Source organism: Siniperca chuatsi, linkage group LG4, assembly GCF_020085105.1.
Source record: "Siniperca chuatsi isolate FFG_IHB_CAS linkage group LG4, ASM2008510v1, whole genome shotgun sequence".
In the NCBI taxonomy this organism is placed as follows: domain Eukaryota; kingdom Metazoa; phylum Chordata; class Actinopteri; order Centrarchiformes; family Sinipercidae; genus Siniperca; species Siniperca chuatsi.
This window is the reverse complement of record NC_058045.1, coordinates 27,074,080-27,097,660: the sequence shown is the minus strand read 5'-3', so window position 1 is coordinate 27,097,660 and position 23,581 is coordinate 27,074,080. Positions and strand designations below refer to the sequence as shown.

Here is a 23,581-nt window from a genome sequence, read left to right as displayed (position 1 = left end):
CTCTTCACACACCTCTATAAAAAGGCTCTAAGTTACACAGAACCATGCAGCAACATGTGTGTGTATGCATGTACAGTGAGTGGTCTTGAATGCCATGTTTTATACATGAAGCTACAAAACTTTGTCAAGTTTAAGGGCTCACAGATTCCCAGAGGGGAACTATTATCGGATTGTTTGTAGCCTTGCTGTTGCTAGGCTCGCATGTTTCTTAAAAGTGTGTTTATAGTGGGTCTTTTAGCCCTAGAAGCATTAAGGAAGCCCAGTATAACCTACAAGAGTTTCTGAAGGCCTCATCATGTAATGCGTTTTACACAGAGGAAATACATTTCTTCGAGGCAAAATGAGTCAATAGTGTCTCCCGGTGTGTTTACCAAGAATTACCAGTGGCACCCACAGTAATGTGACACACCTTTTGACAAAAGCTTCAACTGAAAAGTCAATGTATGCACACAGACTTACCGACAGTTCACTCTCTGTGAATTCTTTACTGTCAGGAGTTTTCTTTGCTTTTCCACCAGCTGCAGAGGTTGGTTTGCCTTTCTTAGATGGACCTGCTGATGGCTGCAGAAAAGAGACAAAACGCTTACAACTATAGACAGCTAATGCCACCAAGTTCCTTTGGGTCATACTGTCCCTAACCCAGCAAAACTATGGTACAACCAAGTATTTTTTTTAAATTAATTTTAGTTTTCTACATGTGCATTGCTCCAAGTATACCCTGCTGGCAGCAGCTGTTTGGGTTTTCTTGGGTGGGGCAGAGGATTTGGATGGAGCTTCAGCAAGGGGAGGAGCTTTAGCTGCTGGTTTCTTGTCCCCTCCTCCACCACCTGCACCCTTCTTCCCTCCAGGGAGCTCCACTTTATCAGCACACTCCTTTATCTGTTAACATATAAAACAAAAAGGTCAGTGGTTAGCAGTTAATGACAATACAAATGGGAGCTTTCTCCTGGTTTGAATTTATCCCAGCTGATGAGAGTTTCCTCTCCCTTCATCCTTCTCCTTACCTTATCTAGTTTGAGTTTATCCAAGTCAGTCAGGAAAGGGTTCACAGCTTTCTCTCCCACCACTTTCAAGGCCATCCCTAAAGCTTCAAAGGCAGCATCACGCACCTCTGGAGCAGAGTCATTCACTTGCTGAAATGGTTAAAAAGAAGAGTACAGGTACACGTTTAAAAGACGACATTTGAAAATGGGAGCTAAGTGTCTTTCCACCTTTTTTTGAGGATTTCATAACCACCTGACATCATCTCACACCTAGCTAGGTTATCCTATGCCCCAGTACTGTATAAGAATCATTGTGTCTGCAGGGAGCGACAATGGGCTCTTATGTGTTATACATATCAATGGTAATATTAGTATTTTACTCCCTGGCAGCAGTACTTTGCTACTTTTTTAGTATTTTATTTTAATTTTCTTTTCCTTTCAGTATGATAGAGACGTCATACAATAAGACACAACAAATTTGCTTATCATCATGTTACCAAAAAGGAAAGGTAGTAGAACTGGTCGGACAGTTACACCCAGGGTATTAGTACCTTGATGAGAGCAGCACAGAAGGGTTTGAGGACGCTCTTGGGCAGCGTGGCCTGTGTGCAGTGTCTGAAGGAGCGGGCCAGAAACAGAGAAGCCTGTTGCTTAATGGAAGGGTTTTTATTGTCCATCACAGCCAGGATGTCCTCAGACAGGTTCTGGAGAGTGGTCTGGAAAAAAAAGGTATCATATTAAATATAACATTATATAAACTGAAAAGTCAGTAGAGTGCTCTATAAATAACAGCAGTCATTAAGTTAGGAATCAATACATGAGGGTTTGCAGCAGCCCTGTGGAGACATACCAAGCCAACTGAAGAAATGGCTTGACTTTAGTGAACATTAAGGGGGTATTAGGTACAACAAGTACAACTTGGTAGGGTATGACTTCTGGCTTCCTGCTTTCTTACAGTGCAGACGCTTTGCTGCTTGCTCTTGGCTCTGCTTGCATTCTTTTGCTGATATTCTAATATTTCTGCTTAAAATTATGAGCAGCGGCTCCTGGATACTTATAAATCATTGGGACTGTAATTTATTAAGATAGAGGTAAGCTATTGCCATATCTTCAGCACTTATGACCTCCTCAGTACTACGTGAGTGCGGCCTACCTAACAGCACAAGCCTGTACTACAGTGACTGGATACTTAGCAAAAGCTAATTAGCAACAAGATGCCTCCCTTCTCCATGGACGACTTCCACTAACTACTACAGAAAATTGCAGTGCTGGAAACCAAAATCCACCGGTTAGAGGTGAACGTGGAAGTCAACGGACTACGTGGTAATGACAGCACTTTACCATGGACTCAAAGCAGTGGACAAGAGTATACTAACACACTGCTAATTAGCACCAAGAAGACTACCAAGAAACAGGAGGGCTGTTTACTGGGTAATAAATCTCAAAGTGGTAGTCCTCTCTGGAACTCTCTTGGTGCAAAGCTTAAGAGTAAATAATTTCCCTGGGAAATGGGAGGACGAGTAACAGGCAGAGCCCAGCACCCTGAGATTTGTGATGCGACTGGCTGGCCTGCATTATCATCCAGGCAGAGCGCCTCTTCAATCCCTGTTCTTAGTAGGACACAGCCGTGGACAGCTGCAGAAAGGAGAGTTAGCAACAAACCTCCCCAACAACAAAGTGTGGAACTGCAGAACAAATTTGCTCCACTGTTGCAGGATCCTGGATCTCCATCTGATGACCAGGATAACCTCTCATCTTCACACAGCAGGGTAACAACAGAATAAATCAGAAACTAAAAAGGCTACAGGGAAAGCTAACGGCTGGGCTTTAAACTCTGACTGTGGGTGATTTTGCTGTAAAAGATGCATGAAGCATGTGCAGTAAGAACACCAAAATACTGTTTACCTCAGCTCCCGCCTGAAGAGAGCTTTAATCATGAAAGACATCAAAGCCGAGAAGAGTCTCCACACCCCTCACCAACAACCACTAGTGAGGATTCACCTTCTTAATATTTAAATCAGATGTAATCACAAAACAGTATATCAGGTTAGCTAACGTTACTTTAGCAACAAGTAATGCTATGTGTCCATCAGGAAACGCCACATATCACCTTGGTACTGTACTCTGTCGTCAAACTGGCCTTATAACATTTAATGACATCTTTTATGACAAGTCCGAAGGGTTCCACTTTACTTGAGGTCAACGGAATTATTCATGACACAATTATAATGTCTCAATGTCAAAACCAACCACATATGACAGTATAATGTAATGTTAACATAAAGCTAAATAGTTTCTTTAAGTTTGATAATTAGGCCTGCTATTGCATGTTTATGACAGGTTATGTTTTCTTGTTTAATGTCAAGTTGTCATAACAGACATTTTTATCTTGGTTAATGTCATAAAGACATTTCTGTCTTAGATAATGTCAAGTTGTCATAACAAAAGACATCTCAAACAATTTCAACTTTGCATTAAAAGTGACAATTATTACAAGATGGGGTGTGGAAAAACAAGATGGCTGCTTGAGCTAAGAGACTCCACTCAGCGGAAGTTCAAATTTCATTCTGACTTGAACCTTGAGTAAAGGTTTAACGAAAGAGCCGTGGTGGAAAAAGAAAGGAAAAAGGCCAGTATGGTAAGAAAAACACAACAAAACATCAACAACCAAACGTAGAAAAAGGTTTCAGTCGTAGTCATCCGGACACTGTTTTCAGAATCAAGACGTTTCGGCTCCCATCCGGAAGTCATTCTCAATTCAACAACCAAACACAAAACAGGGGCAGATTCCCCTGAGAGCGATATAAATCCTTCTTTTGTTGAGATAATGTCCCAGTTAAGAGCTCAACGTTCTGAGATACTTCGATAACCATTTGGAAAAAGTTACTACTCAAATAGACAATGAAAGAAGCAGTGTCTATAACAAACCAAGTACTTAAGAACCAACAGCAATGCATGGACGAAGCAGAACAGAGGATTTCGACATTAGAAGACACATTACAAGCTACCCAACGGGACCTACACCGAGCTGAAAAATTGATAAAAACTCTGGACTCTAAGACTGACGATCTAGAAAACAGGGAGAAGGAAGAACTTTGTTCAATCTAAAATATCAATCCATATACCATATGATAATATATTTACCCCCTCCCCGCTCTTGCATTTTTGGAAAATGCAAGAGGGGGGAGGGAACTCATAGTAGAGGAACAGCTATTTTGATTAATAAAACCACCCCAATCAAATTAGATAAATAAAAAGTCACAGACCCAAATGGTAGATTTATCTTGATTTCAGGTTATCATATCAGGCTATCTATGGAACATTGATCACCTTTTTAAATATTTACGCATTATTTAATAAAGATGAACCATCAGTCATGTCGGACATGGTGCTGCTCTGTAATGAAAACTGTAAAAAGGTTTTGGAGTGATGGGTGGAGATTTAGATTGTACGTTGAATCCTATTTTAGATTAATCTAAATCAGATTAAGAACCACAGCTTTAAATCCTCAACGGTCATTCAAGGGTTATGTGCTGATTGTGGGCTAACTGATGTTTGGCGTGGATTAAACCAGGGGGTCAAAGATTATACTTTCTTTTCAAATGTTCATAATTAATATTCGCGAATAGATTATTTTTTGGCAGGTGTCATGTCATCGTTATAACGGTGCCATGTCAGTCTTATGCACCCACCTTCAAATAAAGTGTTACCCTATTTTTAAATTGTATTTCAATGTCTTTTTTTTTTTGCCCTATGTTGCTTTTATGTTTTATGTAAAACACTTTGCCAAAATTGCCTTGTTGTTGAAATGTGCTACGCAAATAAACTTGCCTTGTCTAGAGGCCTTCTTTATTCACCCATAGAAGCAACAACAAAAGAGTTCAAACCATCAAAAGGCTCTGAATTAAACTCCAAGAAAAACATATTGAACTGTACAATAAAGGTTGTCAATGTCTTCTTGCCAATCTTAAGTTTTTTCATTAGACTAGATTGCCTGAAACTAAAATGATCAATGTGGGGGGAGTGGGTCAATACAAATACTGATTAGCAGCATTAGTAGCATTATCGCAGACTGTGTTCTTGCCTTACCTGAGCTTGTTTTCATCACAGAATTTAATTCAATTTTATTTATCTTATTTATTTATTAAGTTATCTCATTGCACTTTTCCTATAGAGCAGGTCAAGACTGTACTCTTTAGAAAAGTACATAGTTCTTCCATTACTTATGCTCTTTCACTTTCATTGGATGATTCAAGAAGACCTGCTTACTACTAAATATTTAATCAAAGTATTAAGACTATACTTACGGTGAGGAAGATGGCGTCAATAGCCTCCTGCAGGGCCTGGACAACCTGAGGTTTCTTCTCCTTGAACTTCTCCAGAATAGTTGGAACCACCTACATGCACACAACACTGATTTAGCAGTAAGCAATGACTTTAAAAGATGGATTAGTATGGTCATTTAATTGTTGTTTCATTTGAGCAAAGCCTTTATATTATAATGTCAACATTTAAACAATCATAGCAAAATCTGCTGTCGAGACTCTTCATTATTTTATATATTTTTTTATTTTTTTTAAGTATCAAGTAACCACAGTGACCATCTGTGTTGGTAACTGATTAAATTCGGGGGGTGGGGGTAAAAAAAGACCTCAATAATTTATTCCCACCTACATGAATGCAGCACCAGCGTTTTGCTTGGTGAAAGTGTGTTTTTATTTTATTGCCCACTACATTAAAACAAAAATATATATTCAGATTTAATTTGAACAAAAAACATTAACGCACAGTATATCTGTTCCTGTGGTCAAGAATAAACCTCCACGCTCCAAAAAAAGAAAAAAGGAACATTTTTGATGGCCACTGCAGCCATTTACCATAAAATTAATAAGTAAATACTAATGAATACTTTCTGCCAATTGCTTTATTGAAATGAAAACAAACCGAGGTGCTTTTACAGATTTTCCCTTGACATTGAGACAAGTTATTATAAAAAGTAACAAAACTGCTGTCATAATATACAGAGATTCCTTTAACTTACTTGTCCTGCATATGTTCCAAACTTCTTCCTGAGACCAGTGGCCAGTCCAGCCAGACATTTAGCTGCCACTGACACCAGCATCACATTGGCATCTTTCCCCACAACCTGGAATATAAAACCAGTAGGTGTACAATGTAGAGTCACCAGATCCCCCTCAACCTAAGTCTTGTTAGACCAAACTTTCCTTTAATACTTTTATGATGAGAAATTTTGATTATTTGTCTTAAATGTCCCTCGTAAGTTCCCTATAAACTTAATTCCATTTAAGACCGCCTAACTGAAAACGTGTGTAAAGTACTTCAGTCTTTACCTTCTTCAGTGCTCTGACAAGGTCTCCATAGTCTCCATTCTCTAGTTTGGGGTTCTTGGTCAGAGCCTCTACAGCCTCCAGAACCTCTTTCCTCTCCTGCCATTTTTTAGCTTCCTGCAGAAAAACACAGAGCAAGGTCACATATTGCAACATTTAGGGTTCCATCACACAGAAAAGCTTAAATCACAAAAATACTGCACACTCGGGTACATTCACTCGGAATTTTGTCTTTGGATACCTTAAGAGGCCATCCAAGGTGAGGCTTGGCCAGTTAACACAGACAGACTTCATGTTTTTTAGTAGTCTACTTAGTTAGAAACTTACTATTTTTTCATAGAAGTCTTTGGGCATCTTGCACAGAATCTCCACAGCTTCCAGCAGTTCATAAGGATCCACTGCTGCTACTGTTTCTGCCTCATCCTCTCCTGAAAGAGGAACAGAAGAGATGGCACCAGACCATGACACTACAACCTCAACATCAAAAGGAAAGCAACAAAGCAAAAGGCTGTATGTATAAATCTGTTGTTAGCAGTTTACTTCCTAGTTAAACCTACCATCAGACTGTTCTCCTCCTTGGGCTTGTTGCTGTTCGAACTTTGCCTTGAGGTCCTGCTGTGAGCGCAAAAACCTGGTTTGCTTGGGAGGGGATGAAGGGAGTTTTACCCACTCCTCCTCCAGCTCCTTCAGCTGCAGGGACAAACAGGCATTGTTAAGTTTAACTTGATTCTGAAAGCTGAACATTGAAAAGGTGGGTGTGCAATGATGAGTGTGTCCCACCTGTACAGAGTTAATGTTTTGCAGTGGAGGTCTTAGAGCATCTCTGATCCATTTGTAGATCTCTACAGCAAGAAGCTTGGCTTCGTCTCTCACTGCCTTCTCTCTGGACTCAAACTGCTTGGGTAAAACCTTCACTACTGGCTTCAACGTCACTATCTTAGATCCAAACTCACTAGGGAAAGATGATGACAGACCGAGAGGTGACAAATGGTTAGTGTCATTGACAGGAGACAGAAGATTGATCATTGCTGGCCAAAAGAGTCATTCTTGTTGTTTAGTATGGCAAACTGATATTTAACAGCTCTTGTTTGGGAGGTAAAAACAGGCCCATCAGTACTTTTCTATGGGGGTCACTACACCGCTCCATCCAAGGAGACATAAACATGATATTAAAATGATGAGAACTGATATTAGACATACATGTATATTACACACATATGTAATATTGTTTTTAATTACACTAAAGAAATGAGAAAAAATCTATGGCTGAAAAATAGGCTGAGAAAATAAAAGTACGTCACTTTGTTTCACCACGACAGAACTGTGCCATTGACAAATATTTTATCAGTATGTTACTTTTATATTATTTTATATCCAAGTAATATATGCTCCATTGTTTAAAGTCATCTTTAATGTTTTGTAGTAAAAAAAAAAAAATAAAGATTGAAATGTTTAGATTTGACATAACATGAGCTCTTAGATATTTGATAGATCGAGTTGAATGCGCTTTACACTCCATGGCAACATTCACCCATTGACACACTGCCATGCAAGGTGCCAACTGCTCATCAGAAAGAATAACTAATGCTCATTCACACACTGATGGCACAGCCTTGGGGAGGAATTTGACCAAAATGTGTGTTCATCTCGACTCTGGCACAGTCACCTACAATAATGCCTTCAAAGCAGCGAAGGATTTGACAAAGCGAGGCATTTCGGTGGGACCTATTTGCGTGAGTAAAACCGCGGGCATTGTGGAGGAGACCCAGGAGTAAACCTGACTTTTAAGAAGTCATACAGGAGAAACTTGGATTTGTTGATTTTTTACATGGCCAACTCCCCTCACTGTTGCTAGAGGAGACAATGATTCCTCTAGATTGGAAGTCCTGTTTAACAGTAACCTAGTATTGTATAATAGTTATTGGTGTTGTTATTTGAGGTCTGGGTCTTGGATGCAAAAGGAGCAAAATGATAGTTAAAGTGGAAAAAGGAGAAAATTATTGTAGCATTCTGGCAAGAAACTCATCTATCTTGCAGTGAACATGAGAAACCTAAAAAAACAAAAAAAAACAAAACAAAAAAAACCAAAAACAGGGTTTCTCCTTTTTGACTACGTATTAATGCTCAAACCCCTGTCTAATGAACTGTACCTGCATATCTGTCTCTGATGTTCGCAAACCTCATGTTTTTGTTCTACACTTCTGTTTGCTAAATTGAAAATGCTGTAAAAAAATAAGTTATAAACCTCATCTGCATATAGATACATTTTTTTTGATGATGTGACTGTTTCAATGCCTGATATGTTATTGCTTTGTCTTTTGAATGCTACAAATGGTTCTAAAAAAAGAACCAACAATAAAGATAATGGTCATCCTTGTCTAGCCTATCATTCGCTAGCTTTCACAATACAGAGTGGTGTTTCTTTCTCAAACAAGCCATCGGTGGACAATCTTGCAGGGGATAGTTTGGTGCAGGGAGCTCGTGATTATGGGAAATGTTATGTTTTAACTGGACCACTGTCTAACATGTCTCCTCACATGACCCTGAATAAGATGACAAACGTGCCTATTTTCAAAACATCAGACTGTTTCTTCTCGACTACATTTGACTTTAATACTACATTCTATGAGAAACTACATTGATACAAAAGAAAAATTTTGTTCATACTCAAATTTATGTGTGCAGTACCTTTGTTAACATCAGCCAAAAACCATTGATGTAGGATCTAGCTCCAGTATTATTTTGTTTTAACCTCGTTATTGTCAAGTTAGTTTGCTATTATTAGCTGGTTGGATATCAAAAAGCAAAAGCATCATAAATGTAATAATATTGGGGGAATGCTTGTTTTATATCTGCATTAAATCACATGAATATCAGAATTTGTCAAAATAAAATGCTATATGTTCAAAACAATGGTGCATTCATAAATGATAATGAAAGCTAATAGGACCGATAAATAAAAGATAGATATGTGCTCTACATAGCATAATCTACAAAATGTGACCTTATTTTCAGCTAGTCCACAATGTGTTTACATTAAGGGTTTCTTGAGTATGCTCATTCTAACCCAGGAAAGTAGCACTGACCTGAGAGCCTTCCTAAGTGTCTCGATGCAGGCCACCACTATCTTGGGGTTCTTGTTGTCCAGTCCTTTGAGGAGCTCATCTTGAACCACCTCAGCCTTCTCTATCTCGATGTACATCAGACAAATGTCTGAGCCCAGCTCCTTAGCCCGGGCCTTGGGCTGATTGAACACTTTGGTCACCACGCCAGACACCACCTCACCTGTTGTTCTGTAGAAAAGGGCATAGATACAAACACAGCCTGTTAGAACACACTTATTTATTTATTGACAGTCTTATGAACAAGGTTGACTTACATAGGCTTTTAAAAGATCTGTGTGTGTGTGTGTGTGTGTGTGTGTGTGTGTGTGTGTGTGTGTGTGTGTGTGTGTGTGTGTGTGTGTATTCATGGCTGGTCAGCTGCGACTATCAGCACCCTGGCCACGCTATCCATGTTACACTGGTAGGTTATGGTCAGTCAGTTACTCTTTAAATACTGTATCATCCTTTACATAATCTTCTGCAGTAATTAAAGCTACATGTGATTTGAGGTAAATGGAATATGTCACAACAGGAAAACAGTAATAGTAAAAGCAGTAGCACAGATCTGAATCAAATCTAATCAAATCTTTGTTTATTCTAATGAGCCTTATGATTGGCTCATTAGAATCAACAGAGTTGAGGGGATCACAAAAAAAAAAAATCCAAAACAGCATTATTTTATACGTATTATATTCTGGACAAGACACTGGCCAATATCCTGCAGTACATCTGGCACCAAACTGACTGAATTCCTTCTAGGTTGGTGGCTCAGCAGGATTATAACAACTACAGGATTGCTACTATGTATCTCTTGACATTGTGGATTCAAACGTAGCCTGCTTGGGTGTGGCTGGCTCACTGTTCTCATAGACCTTTCTCACGGTGGACCTTGGACTTAAACAGTTGTAACTAATATAATAATAGCTCTATTTGATTTAGGTTCAATCAATTCCAGTGCCCTTCTGTCATTGTCATTAGTTGCCATGAAAAAGACCTATTGTCTTGAAAGTAAATGGTGGGTGGGGTTGTGCTGTAATTGCAGCTGGGAGCACCTGTGCCTAATGCTCCAAACATTATAGCTTCTCTTCCCTCAGAGAGACTGTGCATGCTCTGCATTTTCCTTTCTTTGGCCTTCTACTTGTCAGTATTGTCACACCACATTCCTCTCACATCCACTCATCTACACCACTGACTTCACTGATCACCCCATCCCATTTCTTCTTGGTTATGTTTTGCAAATAAAATAGCTATTTAAAACATCCTCTGTCTCTCTTCCATTAATTACTATGGTCTACAAAATAGTCACCCCATTATCTCTTACATACTACAGTGATTTGGTCAGACAGTGGCAGTTCCTCCACACTGTAACAGCCAGCCAGCCTCTGGGCTTACCACATAGCAATACCATTTCTATTTTTTTTTTATTCAGTGAACAGAGAACATCTCTGTGCTCACTCAGCTGACTCCCAAAAACAAATCAACGTGGTGTCCTGAAAACCTGCCTCACTGGCAGAATAGACTAACTGGAGCTGATGTTTACAGTATTATCAAGATCAACTGCCAAGTATCTCACCATACATAATAATCAGCCAGGCATCAAGTTACTCTGCTGGTAAACACAGAGGAGAGCTCTACAATGAGTTATACGAAGCTTTATTAAAAAAAAAAAAAAAAAAAAAAGAAAATACAGTGAGAAAGATTTTTAATTAAACTTTGCTTCTTTAAAGTAATGGTTTAACATTTCATTCCAGGACTAAGGCCGTGTTCAAACCAAATTATGCCCCGAGTGAAGCATACAGCCCTCATCAATTTAAATGAAGCGGGGATGGTCTGGCAAAAAAGTTGTTTTAACACAGGGCTGTTTTGGTCTGAGTCCTCACTAATGCCATACTTTTAAATAAGCTTGCAGATGAAATTCTTGCTGAAACTATTACTTACTTGCCAGCTACATGGGCATTCTCAATGAAGGCCAGGGCAGCCTCCAGGCCTTTAAGCTGAGCCACAGCATTAGAGTCCGTCACAAACTTCTTTATCAGTCCCAGGTACTTCCCCCACTCTGGACTCTTCTCATCTTCTATCCTCTGGAACAACTTCAGAGCTTCTTCATACCCATTCAGACGGGCTTTCCAAACCTGAAGAAGAGCAAGAGTCACCGTGAAAAGGGTGAAGAACAGAAACAGAAAGGGGTATACAAAGTTAAATCAACTGGGGTTTGTCAAACCCATTCAGTCGTGCTTCTCTTTCTGCAATAAGACAGAAAACAAAACTAGATGTCCATGTACAAACACAAGTGTCTTTCCAGTTCCTAGCGATAAGATGGAGGTCTGTATAATGGACAGGGGATGTGACCTACATTCATATGGTCGAACAGCTCTGTTATATGTCATCTTCTCCTCCATTTGCCTTCTAAGTGTACGGTATGCAAGTTTTTTGCCGTAAGCACACACATTAACCTTGGAGGAAAAACCAGCAAAGAGTTTATCTGGGCTCATAAGACTGAATGAAATGAAAACAGATGTTTCAAATTTTTCGACTACCATTAGACGACGTTAGAAACACCTCTTACAATACAACAGAAGCACAAACTACAGCCTCCAAAAATTATCATAAAGATGAATCAACACCTATCTAAAAACAGTTTAAATAAAATGGAACATTACAACTAGTGGTGCCACAAACACTTATTTGCATTTTCGATTGGTCTGCCAATTAAGCAATTACTCAATTAATCGTTTTGTCAATAAAATGTCATAGTTCCCATTTAAAATTTCCCAGATCCCAAGCTTATATATTTAATTTGCCTTTATCCGACCAACTGTGAATGACGAAGAAAAGCTTCAAAAACGTAACACCTGAGAAGCTACAGCCACTGAACATTTGGGGTTTTTGTTTGAGAAATTACTGAAACAATCAATTACCACAATAGCTGCGATTTAATTTTCAGTTGATCAAGTAATTGATTAAATCAAATAATCAGCTCTAATTGGAAGATGGCGCTGAGGATGGCTGCCGTGTCTCAAGCTCATCCTCAACTTTGCTTTTTGTCATATTTGGTCATTTATTTTGGACTTCTTTGCAGCATGCGCACCGCACAAGCAAGCCCTATATACAATACGACAGAACAACTTCGGCACATCTGGTCATTGGTGGAAAACACTTTCACTTACTTCAACCACAACCAACGAATAATGGGGAATATCCATGGCTATCTATTACCTGTTGCTGTAACTGGAAAGGGGAAGCGTCAAAGGAAACGAGGGTTGCGGGCTGGGGTCCTGGTCAGGCTGAGGAAACGTTAAGGCCTCCTCTACCGAGTATTCTTCTATGTAAAGTTCAGTCACTGGATAATAAGCTGGATGAACTCAGGAGCAGGATCAACGGGACAACGGGAGTTTATATCAGTTGTTTTAACAGCGGTGTACATTCCACCACATGCCGACACAAACCAAGCCCTGGACGAGCTGTATGGAATTATCGACAGGACCAATACCTCACGCTCAGAGGTTTCTATTGTGTATTTTAACAACGCCAACCTGAGGAAAGTTCTGCCGAGATATCACCAACACATCAGCTGTCATACGTGTGGTGGTAACACACTCGACCGATGTTTACAATCCTTTTCGGGATGGATATAATAATATTAATCGATAGTTCCTACATGAAACTGCTCACAACAAATCTGTGGATTATCTTGAGTAAACAGGTCATGATTTCTGGAAAGAGAAATTGCTGTTGAGTTTTTTGGCGCTTTGAGCACCACAAGCCGAGTTCCTTATAGACCCATTATATTCAAAAAAGGCCGAGATCTCTACGGCCAATACCTCCAAAACAATCTAGCAGGTAAGAGGAAAATATAGCCGATATAGCAGATGACCATACCGTCATATTTGAGTTTTCAGTGTTTTCGCTGGTCGCCACTGAGGGGTAATTACGTTTCAGTAGAATAGTTAGTGAAAGGCTGTGTGTTGTGTTGGCTAGCACAGAAAAGAAATAAAAAGTCCCCGTTTATGCAGTGTTATTACGCCGTCTTCTACTCTTCGGGCAGTTGGTCCAGACTGAACAGCTAACTAGCAGCTAACTTTATTACGACAAGAGAAAATGCAATCAATCATTTGATCGCTCTGATTATTCTTCCAGCTCCGCAGCTCCAAAATGTATTTGGGAGTTTGTAGAAACTCTGCTGTGAATAGTACAAGACGCCGTAGTAACGTTACATAATTATACACATAATATTTTGTAGTAGTATTATTATTATTATTATTATTATTATTATTATTATTATTATTATTATTATTATTATCATCATCATCAAGTTTATCTACACATTTTTAAGGCTGACTAAAGTAATGTAAGGGGAAGGCTCACTTTCACAACAACACCGCTGGTTACCCACAAGGCCATCTTCCTTAAAAGGGGAAGGCTCGGCCAGTAACACACAGTTGCTGTTAGGCTGTGGGTGTGCTAACCAAGGGCGGAAGTATTCAGGTCCATTACTTAACTAAAAGTACTAATACCGACTTTGAAAATACTACACTACAAGTTAAAGTGCTGCATTCTTAACCTTACTAAAGGTAAAGTGTGTAAGCACCCATGCAGTAAAATGGTCCCTGTCAGTTTTTTTTTTTTTTTTTTTTTAAATGATGTTTCTGGATTAATTTTACTGCTGCATTAATGTGCATGTTGCACATTGATTTACATTGTTAACTAGCCATTACATATAGACATAATTAACGTAGCCTACATTCTTTACTTGCCTTCATATACCTTGTGTCAGGTCCAATCTGTGGCCTGGATGCATAGACTAACGTTACGCTTTCTGCTGAGATGCTGAAGCATAGACGTTGTGCTATTGTGGTGGGCTAGTTCAGTTTTACAATAGACACACTCTACAGAGTTTGAGGACACTTTCTGTCGCTTTCTCTGGCCTGTCTCTTCTCTGCGCCCCTGGCTGTTTTCTCTCTTCCTCCTTTTTGTAATCTGTGCTGTCAAATCACACCAAAGACGCAATGAACAGTCTCTGATCACACACACAGTAAGCATGTTGTAATAATGACATGACAGTAATAATCATCCATCATCTTCAACCGGAATTGTCAGAATTAAATTATAGATATCGGAAACTGGAATTACAACTAGTCATAATTCAGTTGCAGATATCTGCATCTGACATTGGCTAGAGGACTTTTCCTCTACTCATAGCTTAACAAAATTACATATTATTTATACTTTTGCTTACTTAAGTAAAGTAAGTCACTGCATCTCCTGACAGAACACCACAGCTGAATTTCAGCTTAACGTAACGTTGAGTTGTCGTCAACTTCAGTAACTTAACGATCACTTCACCTGTCTCCCCTCTGCTGCGCTCCTTGTGTATGTGTATGGGAGGCATACAATTCCGATGGACCGGACAATTTGGAACCAGTTCTCAACTGGAACCGGGTCTCAATTCCCATCCCTAGCTTCCGCTAGGCACAATTATTCAGAACCACAGTATCTCATTTCACTGCTAGGCAGATGACACGTAGCTGTACCTCCCCATCCAACCCAATGACCAGGCTGGACCCACTACCCTTGCTAAATGTCTGGATTATATTAAAAAAGGATGGATGGCTAATAACTTTCTACAATTAAATGAAAATAAAACTATTCTGCATACTATTCTGTCCGCCAAACTCCTCCCGCACCACTGCCCTGTCCCTCAACCAGTTATCCAATCACATCAGACCCTATGAAAAAAAAAAAAACCTAGGAATTTGACAATATTCTGAAATTTGGCAGGTAAACACAGTAGGGGTGGGCAGTATACTGGTTTCATCACCGGTGGCACGTTCTACCACAAAATGGATTTTACAATACCATCATTACCGTGTTAAATGTTTTAGCATATTAAAATTAATGTGCTTTACTGCGGCTGCAATAACATGCAGGTCGAGGGCTACACATGTACTCAGAACTGGAGTTACATCCAGAAACTACTATTTTCCTCGCTAATGCCGGCTCCGATAACACAAAGATGTGGAAGGTAACGTTATGAGCAAAGCATCCCAATTTCTCACTGGATTAACTGTATTTTTGATGGAAATGTCCCCACAACAACTGGAAAACTCATGTCTGCGCATTTTACTTCAAACTGCTTTAGCTTTAACTGCTGTAAGTTACAAAGCAGGCTTTGCTTCAAAACGAGGATCGATCGATACCGACTTAACACTTGGAAGCTGTAAGTTTAGCCCTTTTTATATTGCTTTACTGTATATTTTGCAGCTTAGCCTGTTGAACTTGGCATTAGCATGTTGCAGGGCTAATGTGGCTAAAGTCCATTGTACTCTACGTTGGACTAATTTTGTAATATTGAGGGACAGTCAAGAGAAATTGTGTGAAGGTTACGTCTCATTTGAAGCCAATTAAATAACCAGGGTAGTAGGTTGGATGTGGAAAAATGTTTCTCACGTTGCTTTTTGTGGAACTTCATACTGCACCGATAACGTTAGCTCAGCTGACTTTGTTGTTACATGAAAGAGCCCTCTGCTCTTGCCGGTGTTATGTCCCAACTGGTTTTCAAACTAACTGGTTCCTGTACGCATGCATGCGTTGTTTTTTCCTAACAGGGGATTCCATTTCTTTTTTAGTAGACGGCTGTGATGTTGTGCTCAAACTCTGAGAATGAATCACATTACATTTACTAATTAACCTATATTATGGGGCAGGCTACTCCTTCCAAAGCACATGTAGGCCTATCATTCTATTCATTCCTATTTGGAGCCAATCTTTCTTTCTTAAGATATGTTCCCTTACTTGCCCAATAGAGTGAAAAGAGGTAAAATCATGTTTTTGAGTGGAATATCCTTTTTTTTGGTAATACCGTCACCATAAAAAACTAAAAAATACAGTGGCACTGGGTCCAGGTCCAGCCCGTCGGAGAAGTGCACCGTGTGCCGAGGGGCTGCCCGGCAGCAGCCCGCTGTATGTAGCTGCTAGCTGTAGTGGGCCAATCACACGTCGCATAAAATACAAATAGTAATTTTTTTTCTAGATCTGGGTACAAAAAGGATCAAATGCAGGTATCGTTTGACGATACTACTTGATACTGGGTTATTTCAATACCTTTTTAAAAAAGGTATCGAGAATTGATACCCAGCCATACTAGCATCTTTGTTCTGACTCCCCATTCGATACTGAATCCCTTACAAAATTTTTCTGTTTACGACTGTGGGTCGTCCACCAATCGGAAGTTCAGGGTTAGGGTTCGATCCCAGCTTCCCCCAGCCCACAAAAGTGAACCCCAAAGTGCATTACTTTCTTTCAACTGATGAGCAGTTGGCACCTGAATGTGATATGTAGTTGAAGCGCTTTGAGTAGTCAAAAAAGACTAGAAAGGCGCTATATAAAGTACAGTCCATTTACCATGTATCCAAAGCCCTGAATGCTCTCGCCCCATGCTACATTTCATAACTTCTACCCCCATACAGTACAGTTAGGCCCCAATACTCATTCCATGGTTAGCAATAATAAATATGCAACTTCCACTTGGACTTTCAAAATAAAGCTTATTGAGAAACATTTCAGGTGACGGTCGCAGTTTGGTTTAGGCACCAGAACTACTTGGTTAGGTTTGGAGACAAAAAGTTTGAGAAAAGGGCAAAACCAATCACTATAAATAACCATAACCAAAATTTCTTTGGAGGCGAAAGTATATGGGATGGGTGACATATAACAAACATCTCTTGTCATTATTTGACTTAAAGGAAATCTTTCTAAACTGAGCGAACTGAAGTAAACTGCAGGGAATATAATTGAGGACAAACGTCAGTCAGTGAATCAGTCACCTTGTGTTCACATTTCTGGTCGATGGGAAGCTTCATCCACTCGCTATCGTCCCCCATGGTGGCCACACAGGGGGCGGGCTTCCCCAAAAGGTGCTCAACTGGAAAACAACAACAACAACAGCAACAGCATTAACGACACAAAATTATATTTGGTGCATTTCATTTGTGGTTTACTGATGGAGGAATGAATTAAACCTGAAAATCATCACAGAAATCCTGGTGTCAGTGGAGCACTGCTTTAAAACAAAAATCCATTTCATCAGAAAAATTGGCTTTTCAGCTGCATTCACACCTCTGCTGGGAACATTCAACAAAACTTTTACTGTACAGAGCAAATTATACTCTTATGACTGTTTTGTAGAGATAAACACAAATACACATAACTGGACCTGCATTTACAATTTCCAAATTGCCAGGGATGCAACTTCATACACACAACATATTCTGCTGCTGCAACCAAATATATAAGATCCATTCACCTATCTACAGTACGTAACCTAGATCAGTGGTTTTAAAACTTTTTCCAGGTGACCAAAAGAAAAGTGGAACATATGAGCAATTTTTGTTGAAACAAGCAAACATGAAGGGATAAGAGGCCAACCAATAATGGATTATTGAGGCAGACACTATTACTTGATAACAAAAAGCTCAGGCTCAGTTGCTGTAACAGTCTATTCAATCTCAAGTCCTGTAAGAGTGCTTCACCAAAGATACTTTGTCAGTTTATGTCAATAAAATACTCCAAATCATGTAGGGAAGTAATTTCTTCAGTTGCAATGGCACTCACTTATTCCCATGCTCAATCACTTCCATTTGAAAGCATAAGCATGTGATTCTCTAATGCATATTCAGGGAGGGGCTATGGGTTCATATTTCATATTGATCCAATCCAGTCTAGTAAACAGACTAAAGACATCCACATCTTGCAAAATACTGTCAGCTTGGAGGCAGTCTTACACATGAGCAGTGCAAACTTAGTTAATTTAACCTTTTCAAAAAGCCTATGGGAAAACTGACCCACAATAGCATCCTTAAAAATTCACAACACTTGCTACAAATGTGTTAAACAAAAATTACAGACCCTCCTCTGGATGGACGGAGCACCAAACTCCATAAAAATTGCTAATTCAAATGTGACCTTATTTATTCATAAAGGTAGGCATACATACACATAGAATAGGACCTGATACCCATCCAAGAATCATCTCGTCACATTTGAAAGATTCTGCATGCATCCTTTAAAAACATTTCAATTTAAGAAATGCTTCTTCTTTTTGTCAGCCACCATGGTTCACTGACACCCAGCTGGAAGTTCTAGTAAAAAGAAACTGGGATATGCGTAAGAAAGACATCCTGAAAACTGTAAAGCTGTGCAATACTCAATGTTAAATTTAACACAGTATTCTTGCTGACAATGTGATGATATTTTGCTCAAGCAACTAGCTATTGTTGCTTACATACAGAATCTAAACTATGGGTGGGTGATACAACATAAAACAACTCATTAGTAATGTGGATATGATGTCCAAGCAGGCAGACTCATTCAATATTCACTGAACTCTGACACAACAGTCTAGTTCAGAGATGTTTTAACGTACAAATCAGAATCAGCTTTATTGGCCAAGTATGTGTACACATACAAGCAAAATGTATGTTAGATTACAATACTATAACCAAAACCACAGACGAACTTGCACATATCACAATACTTTATATATATATATATATATATATATATATATATATATATATATATATATATATATATATATATATATATATATATATATATATATATATCACCCAGCTGTAATGGCAGTTACACACTTTGTTTCACAAGCATGACATGAGGGAGGCAGCAGCAAACCGCCAGAATTCAGATTTAACATTTTAATTGCATACAAGAATGAACACACGAGGGCTTAAAGTATCACTGAATTTAGACAGAAATGTATCTAAAAAACTTGAAATTTTGAGTACACATACTCTGCGTGCATTCAGAAACTAGACTGCACCCTCAAATACACCCAGTCATACTCAATTTGGTAAGCAACCGTTCGCAAGCTGTGGTACCACCTATCCATTTCACTGGTTGTCACAAATACTGTTTCCACTTTGCTCAGGCGGAGTGGTCAGCATCTTAACTAACAGTTAACTTAGCTGTCGTTAGTTATTAGCTAGTCAGATCGCCCTTAACTAGCTAACTTAGCAACAACAGTAAGAGTTGCTACGTTAGCACATCAACCCGCTCATTCTAGTTAAAGCCTCTTCTGCAAAATACAAGCAGCTCACGTTGACGACCAATATGTAGCTTGTTAACATATGTGATATAAACGTATTAGGTCCAGCAAATGTTCAGAGAGAAATCTTATTGTTTTAACTACTAGCTGTCGGTAGCCGCCGTTAGCTGCTTAGAAACAAGGCTATGAGCTAACCTTTCATCCGCGCCAACACAGCCAGGCCTAACAACGCAGTTCTCAATGACAGCTGCAGCACCACAACAACCTAGCATGCTAGCCCAGAGTCTAATAACGTTACGAGTTTTAACTAATATAATAATAATAATAATTTTGTTTCTGGAATACCTGTTTGCGTCTCTAGGAGACAATGCGAAGCTGGCTGTCCAGTTAGATGGAGGGTGACAATGAGATCACTAAGGAGAAGCCCAGCTGAGCTTTATACGAGCGTTGCCAGTGCCGCCCAGAAGACAAAACACAACTTCCGGTTCGAAATAAAACTGGAACCTACGTTTCTCTGTTAATACAAAATATCGAATACATTAACACATATTGTGTATTAGTAAACATCTTAAGTAAACCAACAATGTGAAATACAGTTTCACTTATTTATTTATCTGTCTGTACAATTGAGACATGTTGCGGTCTTATTTCAAATACAAATGCAGACCGATTTCCGGTCCTATCACTGCTGCTTATGTCCAACTTGTTGCAGCTTTTTGAATTGCCTCCAAGGGCGGGGAGACAGAGGAGGGGTGGCGTTATTTTTTTCCCCCACCCGTTTTGCGGCAGGCCCCGCCCTACTGTGCTGTGATTGGCTAGTATTCGTACTTCAACGCGGCTTTGTGATTGGATGTTGGCTTTGAGCATAGACGTATAAAGAGAACTGCGTCGCGGTCAAGTAGTCTTATTGCTTATGAAGGAATGCTAAGGAAAGGTGCTTCAGTGTTTCCTTTCATATCTCCTTTGGCATATGATACAGTGGACCACCCTTTATGAAAGGAAAGGAGATAATGTCGTCCTACAGTTCCTTGCGGTGGCAACATTTAAAGCGACGCACGTAAAGCAGACTCGCAGCAGAGTGAGAGGGTAGTGATGCCAATCACTCTCTGAAAGGAACCGGATCTTATGGTTCCGTTACTTTCTGAGAGTCGACTCAGTTACATATTACATAATTACTTATTTGTTGCAGAATCAACAGAATCAGAATTAGAAATACTTTATTGATCTCCGAGGGGAAACTCTTTTGTTACAGCAGCTTGCCTTTACCTCAGTGCACACAGGAATAGAAGTACTAGCAAAAAATATAATACACTATAATACAGGTCAGAAAATAAATTAAGTGCCAAGTGGGTATAAGTATAAAATAAAATAAGTGTGAAGTACCAAGTGGGTTTACCGGTTGATGATAATAATACGGTATATGGTGATAGTGCATGAACTGTCAAGTTAAGTGTAGCTTATTAAGGTTATAATGAGACGGAGGATATTGCACAGCAGTAATAGAGGTATGAGTAATATCAATATCAATAAATAGGGAATTTTAAACTAAAATATTGCACAGGAGTATTACACAGGATATTGCACAATTATGTCAAGTATTGCAGAGATGTACTGATCAGTGTCCAGTTTAACGACTTAGGGTCATACAGACTGACACGCTTTCCCTGGGTTAGCAAATGGTCAAATTAATACCATCTTCCATTTAACAGGTAGTCTTCCCTCTGTCCATATCTTATTGAAAAGTTTCAACACTATTTCTAACGCTCCCTCTGGTAACTAACTGAACATAGCATAACTCAGCTGATCTTGACAGAATATCGGAGCAGAATATCTGCTGCCCTTTAATGCCCTTCTCATTTCCCTCAAGGTGAATTCAATATCCAAAGCTGAGCTGATTTCTACCTTTTTACCAGCACCTTTTCATTATCTTTTAGGACTTCTTCTTTCTTTTGTTTTTGTCTTTCAGTAAGGTGATTTCCACTGTGAACACTGGCAAATACTCTTCCTAGGAGGTTGGCATTTTCCATATCTATTATTGCTAAATTGTCTCATCTGCAAGTACTGATATTTTATTGCTTATCTTTCTCTCACTCATCTTTTTAACCATGTTCCGTACATGACCCATACATGATCTCTCTCTCTTCCAATAGAAGAACAAAACTGTCTCCAGGTATTCCTTTTAGCTGTTTTAATTATGTTGCGTGCTATGGGTCTTTTCCACATTCATGTTGTTTCTGAGGTTTCTGAAAGCACTATTTATTTCTTTAATAGCCAAGCTACACTCATCATTCCACCACTTTTCTCTTATTCCCTGATATCACAGTTTTAGGTATACTTTTTGAGGCAGCTTCAGTTATCATACATGTCATTTCACTAGCACATTCATCTACGTTTCCATTCATTTTAATGTTACTAGCTAATTCCCTGTAGCATTCTTTAAATTTGTCCCATTGAGCCTTTTTAAAGCACCATCTATATAGGAGAACTTTCTTGGGTACATCTATCTATATTTATATTACATATAATGGGAAAATGGTCACTACCTACGTTATTGTTGCATATTTTCCATTCACATACTCATATTTGCAGAAACCAATGTTAAATCAATACATGGCATCTCATTCCTATTTATATCTAATCTTGTTCCTTTACTATTGTTTATACAAACAAGATTTCTGATATCTATCACTTCTTCAATCACTGTACCATTACAATCAGTATGATCACTTCCCCATAGACTATTGTGTGTATTGCAGTCACCGCACCAAACTTCTCTGTGACTTTCCTCTCCCAGTATTTCCTCAAACAAGTTTGACATGGATTATAATAATTCATTATTTTGATTGAGCCTTGTGCTCTGTATACCTCAATAACTGTGCATTCATGTCCACCTGAAGGATGTATTCTTCTGTATGCTAAATTATCTTTACTGAATGTGAGACAGCCACCCCCTTGTTTATTTACTCGATCATGTCTGACTGAATTGTATCCTGCCAATACAAAATCTAGATGTGGTCTCAGCCATGTTTCTTGAATGCATAGTATATCTGATTTGTCCTTTAAATCCTTTATGACCTTCTTAAATTCCTGTCCATTTGCTGTTAAACTTCTGCTATTCCCTGAAAGATGGTAAGTACCATTACTAGTTTAATCACTAGACACATCATATATGAACGGGTTCATCATACTCTTTTGCTGTTTCCACAATTGTTTCGATTCTCTCATTCCTGTCATTTTGTTTTAATCCGATGTACACCAGTTTACATATGAATACAACAAAGTTGAATTTATCCACGAACATGGTTCTCTGCACTTGTGGGAGGTCTCATGAAGTCCTCTCTGATGTGTCTGACTCCTGCTCACTGTCCGGCCCAAGCCTCAAGCTCTTTTCAGCCTGTTCCCTTCACTCCGACTGCTTGCGATGTACAGTTTGATGGAAACCTGTCTGCAAACCGTTTTCAGATTGAATGTGCCCCTTATTTGTCACTAGACAAATTTCTGATTCTGATAGACAAAGGCATTGAGTGGTTGCATTTGAACTATGGCTTGCCCCCAAGATATGAAATTCCTTTGCTGATTGGACCCTCAAATATATTGCTTATCCCTGAAAAAAATTTGATTGGCTGCTCTGAAATTAAACCCTTATTTCCTGTTTTATTTTTGGTAAGAGTTCTCCCTCATGTGTCTTATAGCTTTACTTCCTACCTTTGTTTGTTTTTCCTTCAGTGTTTGATTGTCTGCTCGCTCCCTGATTAGTTTCACTTGTGTCTAGGTATGTTTCACAAAGATGAGAATGGAAGCCTACAGGGAAGTGTAGGAACCGAAAGGAAGGGGCAGTCATTACCCGTCTCAGGATAGGACATACTGGACTTAAGACACTTCATAAAACACCTAACCAGTAGATGCACACACCGTGGTCATCCTGAATATGTCCAGCATGTGCTGCTGGAGTGTAGGGCCTATGAGGAGGAAAGGAAGGAACTGACATCAGTATTAAAGAAAGCTAAACTAAGTGTCACTGTGGGGGAACATACTTGGAGATGCGACACAGGGAATATACAATCACCTAATTAAATACCTGAA

General features: G+C 39.2%; 1 protein-coding gene across 5 annotated transcripts in view; it reads right to left on the bottom strand.

Moving 5' to 3' along the window:
* The window catches only part of ckap5 (cytoskeleton associated protein 5), a 51,542-nt gene extending 31,567 nt beyond the window's left edge, over positions 1-19,975 (bottom strand). For 4 of the 5 annotated variants that reach the window (XM_044192371.1, XM_044192372.1, XM_044192373.1 and 1 more), the window contains exons 1-14: positions 19,844-19,947; positions 17,259-17,356; positions 11,374-11,567; positions 9,418-9,624; positions 7,112-7,283; positions 6,889-7,021; positions 6,659-6,759; positions 6,335-6,448; positions 6,025-6,129; positions 5,291-5,380; positions 1,535-1,699; positions 1,005-1,133; positions 718-879; positions 460-561 (exon numbers count right to left, since the gene is read on the bottom strand). In XM_044192371.1, the coding sequence (XP_044048306.1) occupies positions 460-561; positions 718-879; positions 1,005-1,133; positions 1,535-1,699; positions 5,291-5,380; positions 6,025-6,129; positions 6,335-6,448; positions 6,659-6,759; positions 6,889-7,021; positions 7,112-7,283; positions 9,418-9,624; positions 11,374-11,567; positions 17,259-17,315 (1,731 nt within the window). In that variant the 5' untranslated portion in view covers positions 17,316-17,356; positions 19,844-19,947. Of the gene's footprint in view, positions 1-459; positions 562-717; positions 880-1,004; positions 1,134-1,534; positions 1,700-5,290; positions 5,381-6,024; positions 6,130-6,334; positions 6,449-6,658; positions 6,760-6,888; positions 7,022-7,111; positions 7,284-9,417; positions 9,625-11,373; positions 11,568-17,258; positions 17,357-19,843 lie in introns of all 5 variants that reach the window. The other variant, XM_044192370.1, reaches the window with a different exon arrangement.
* Positions 19,976-23,581: the final 3,606 nt, after the last annotated feature.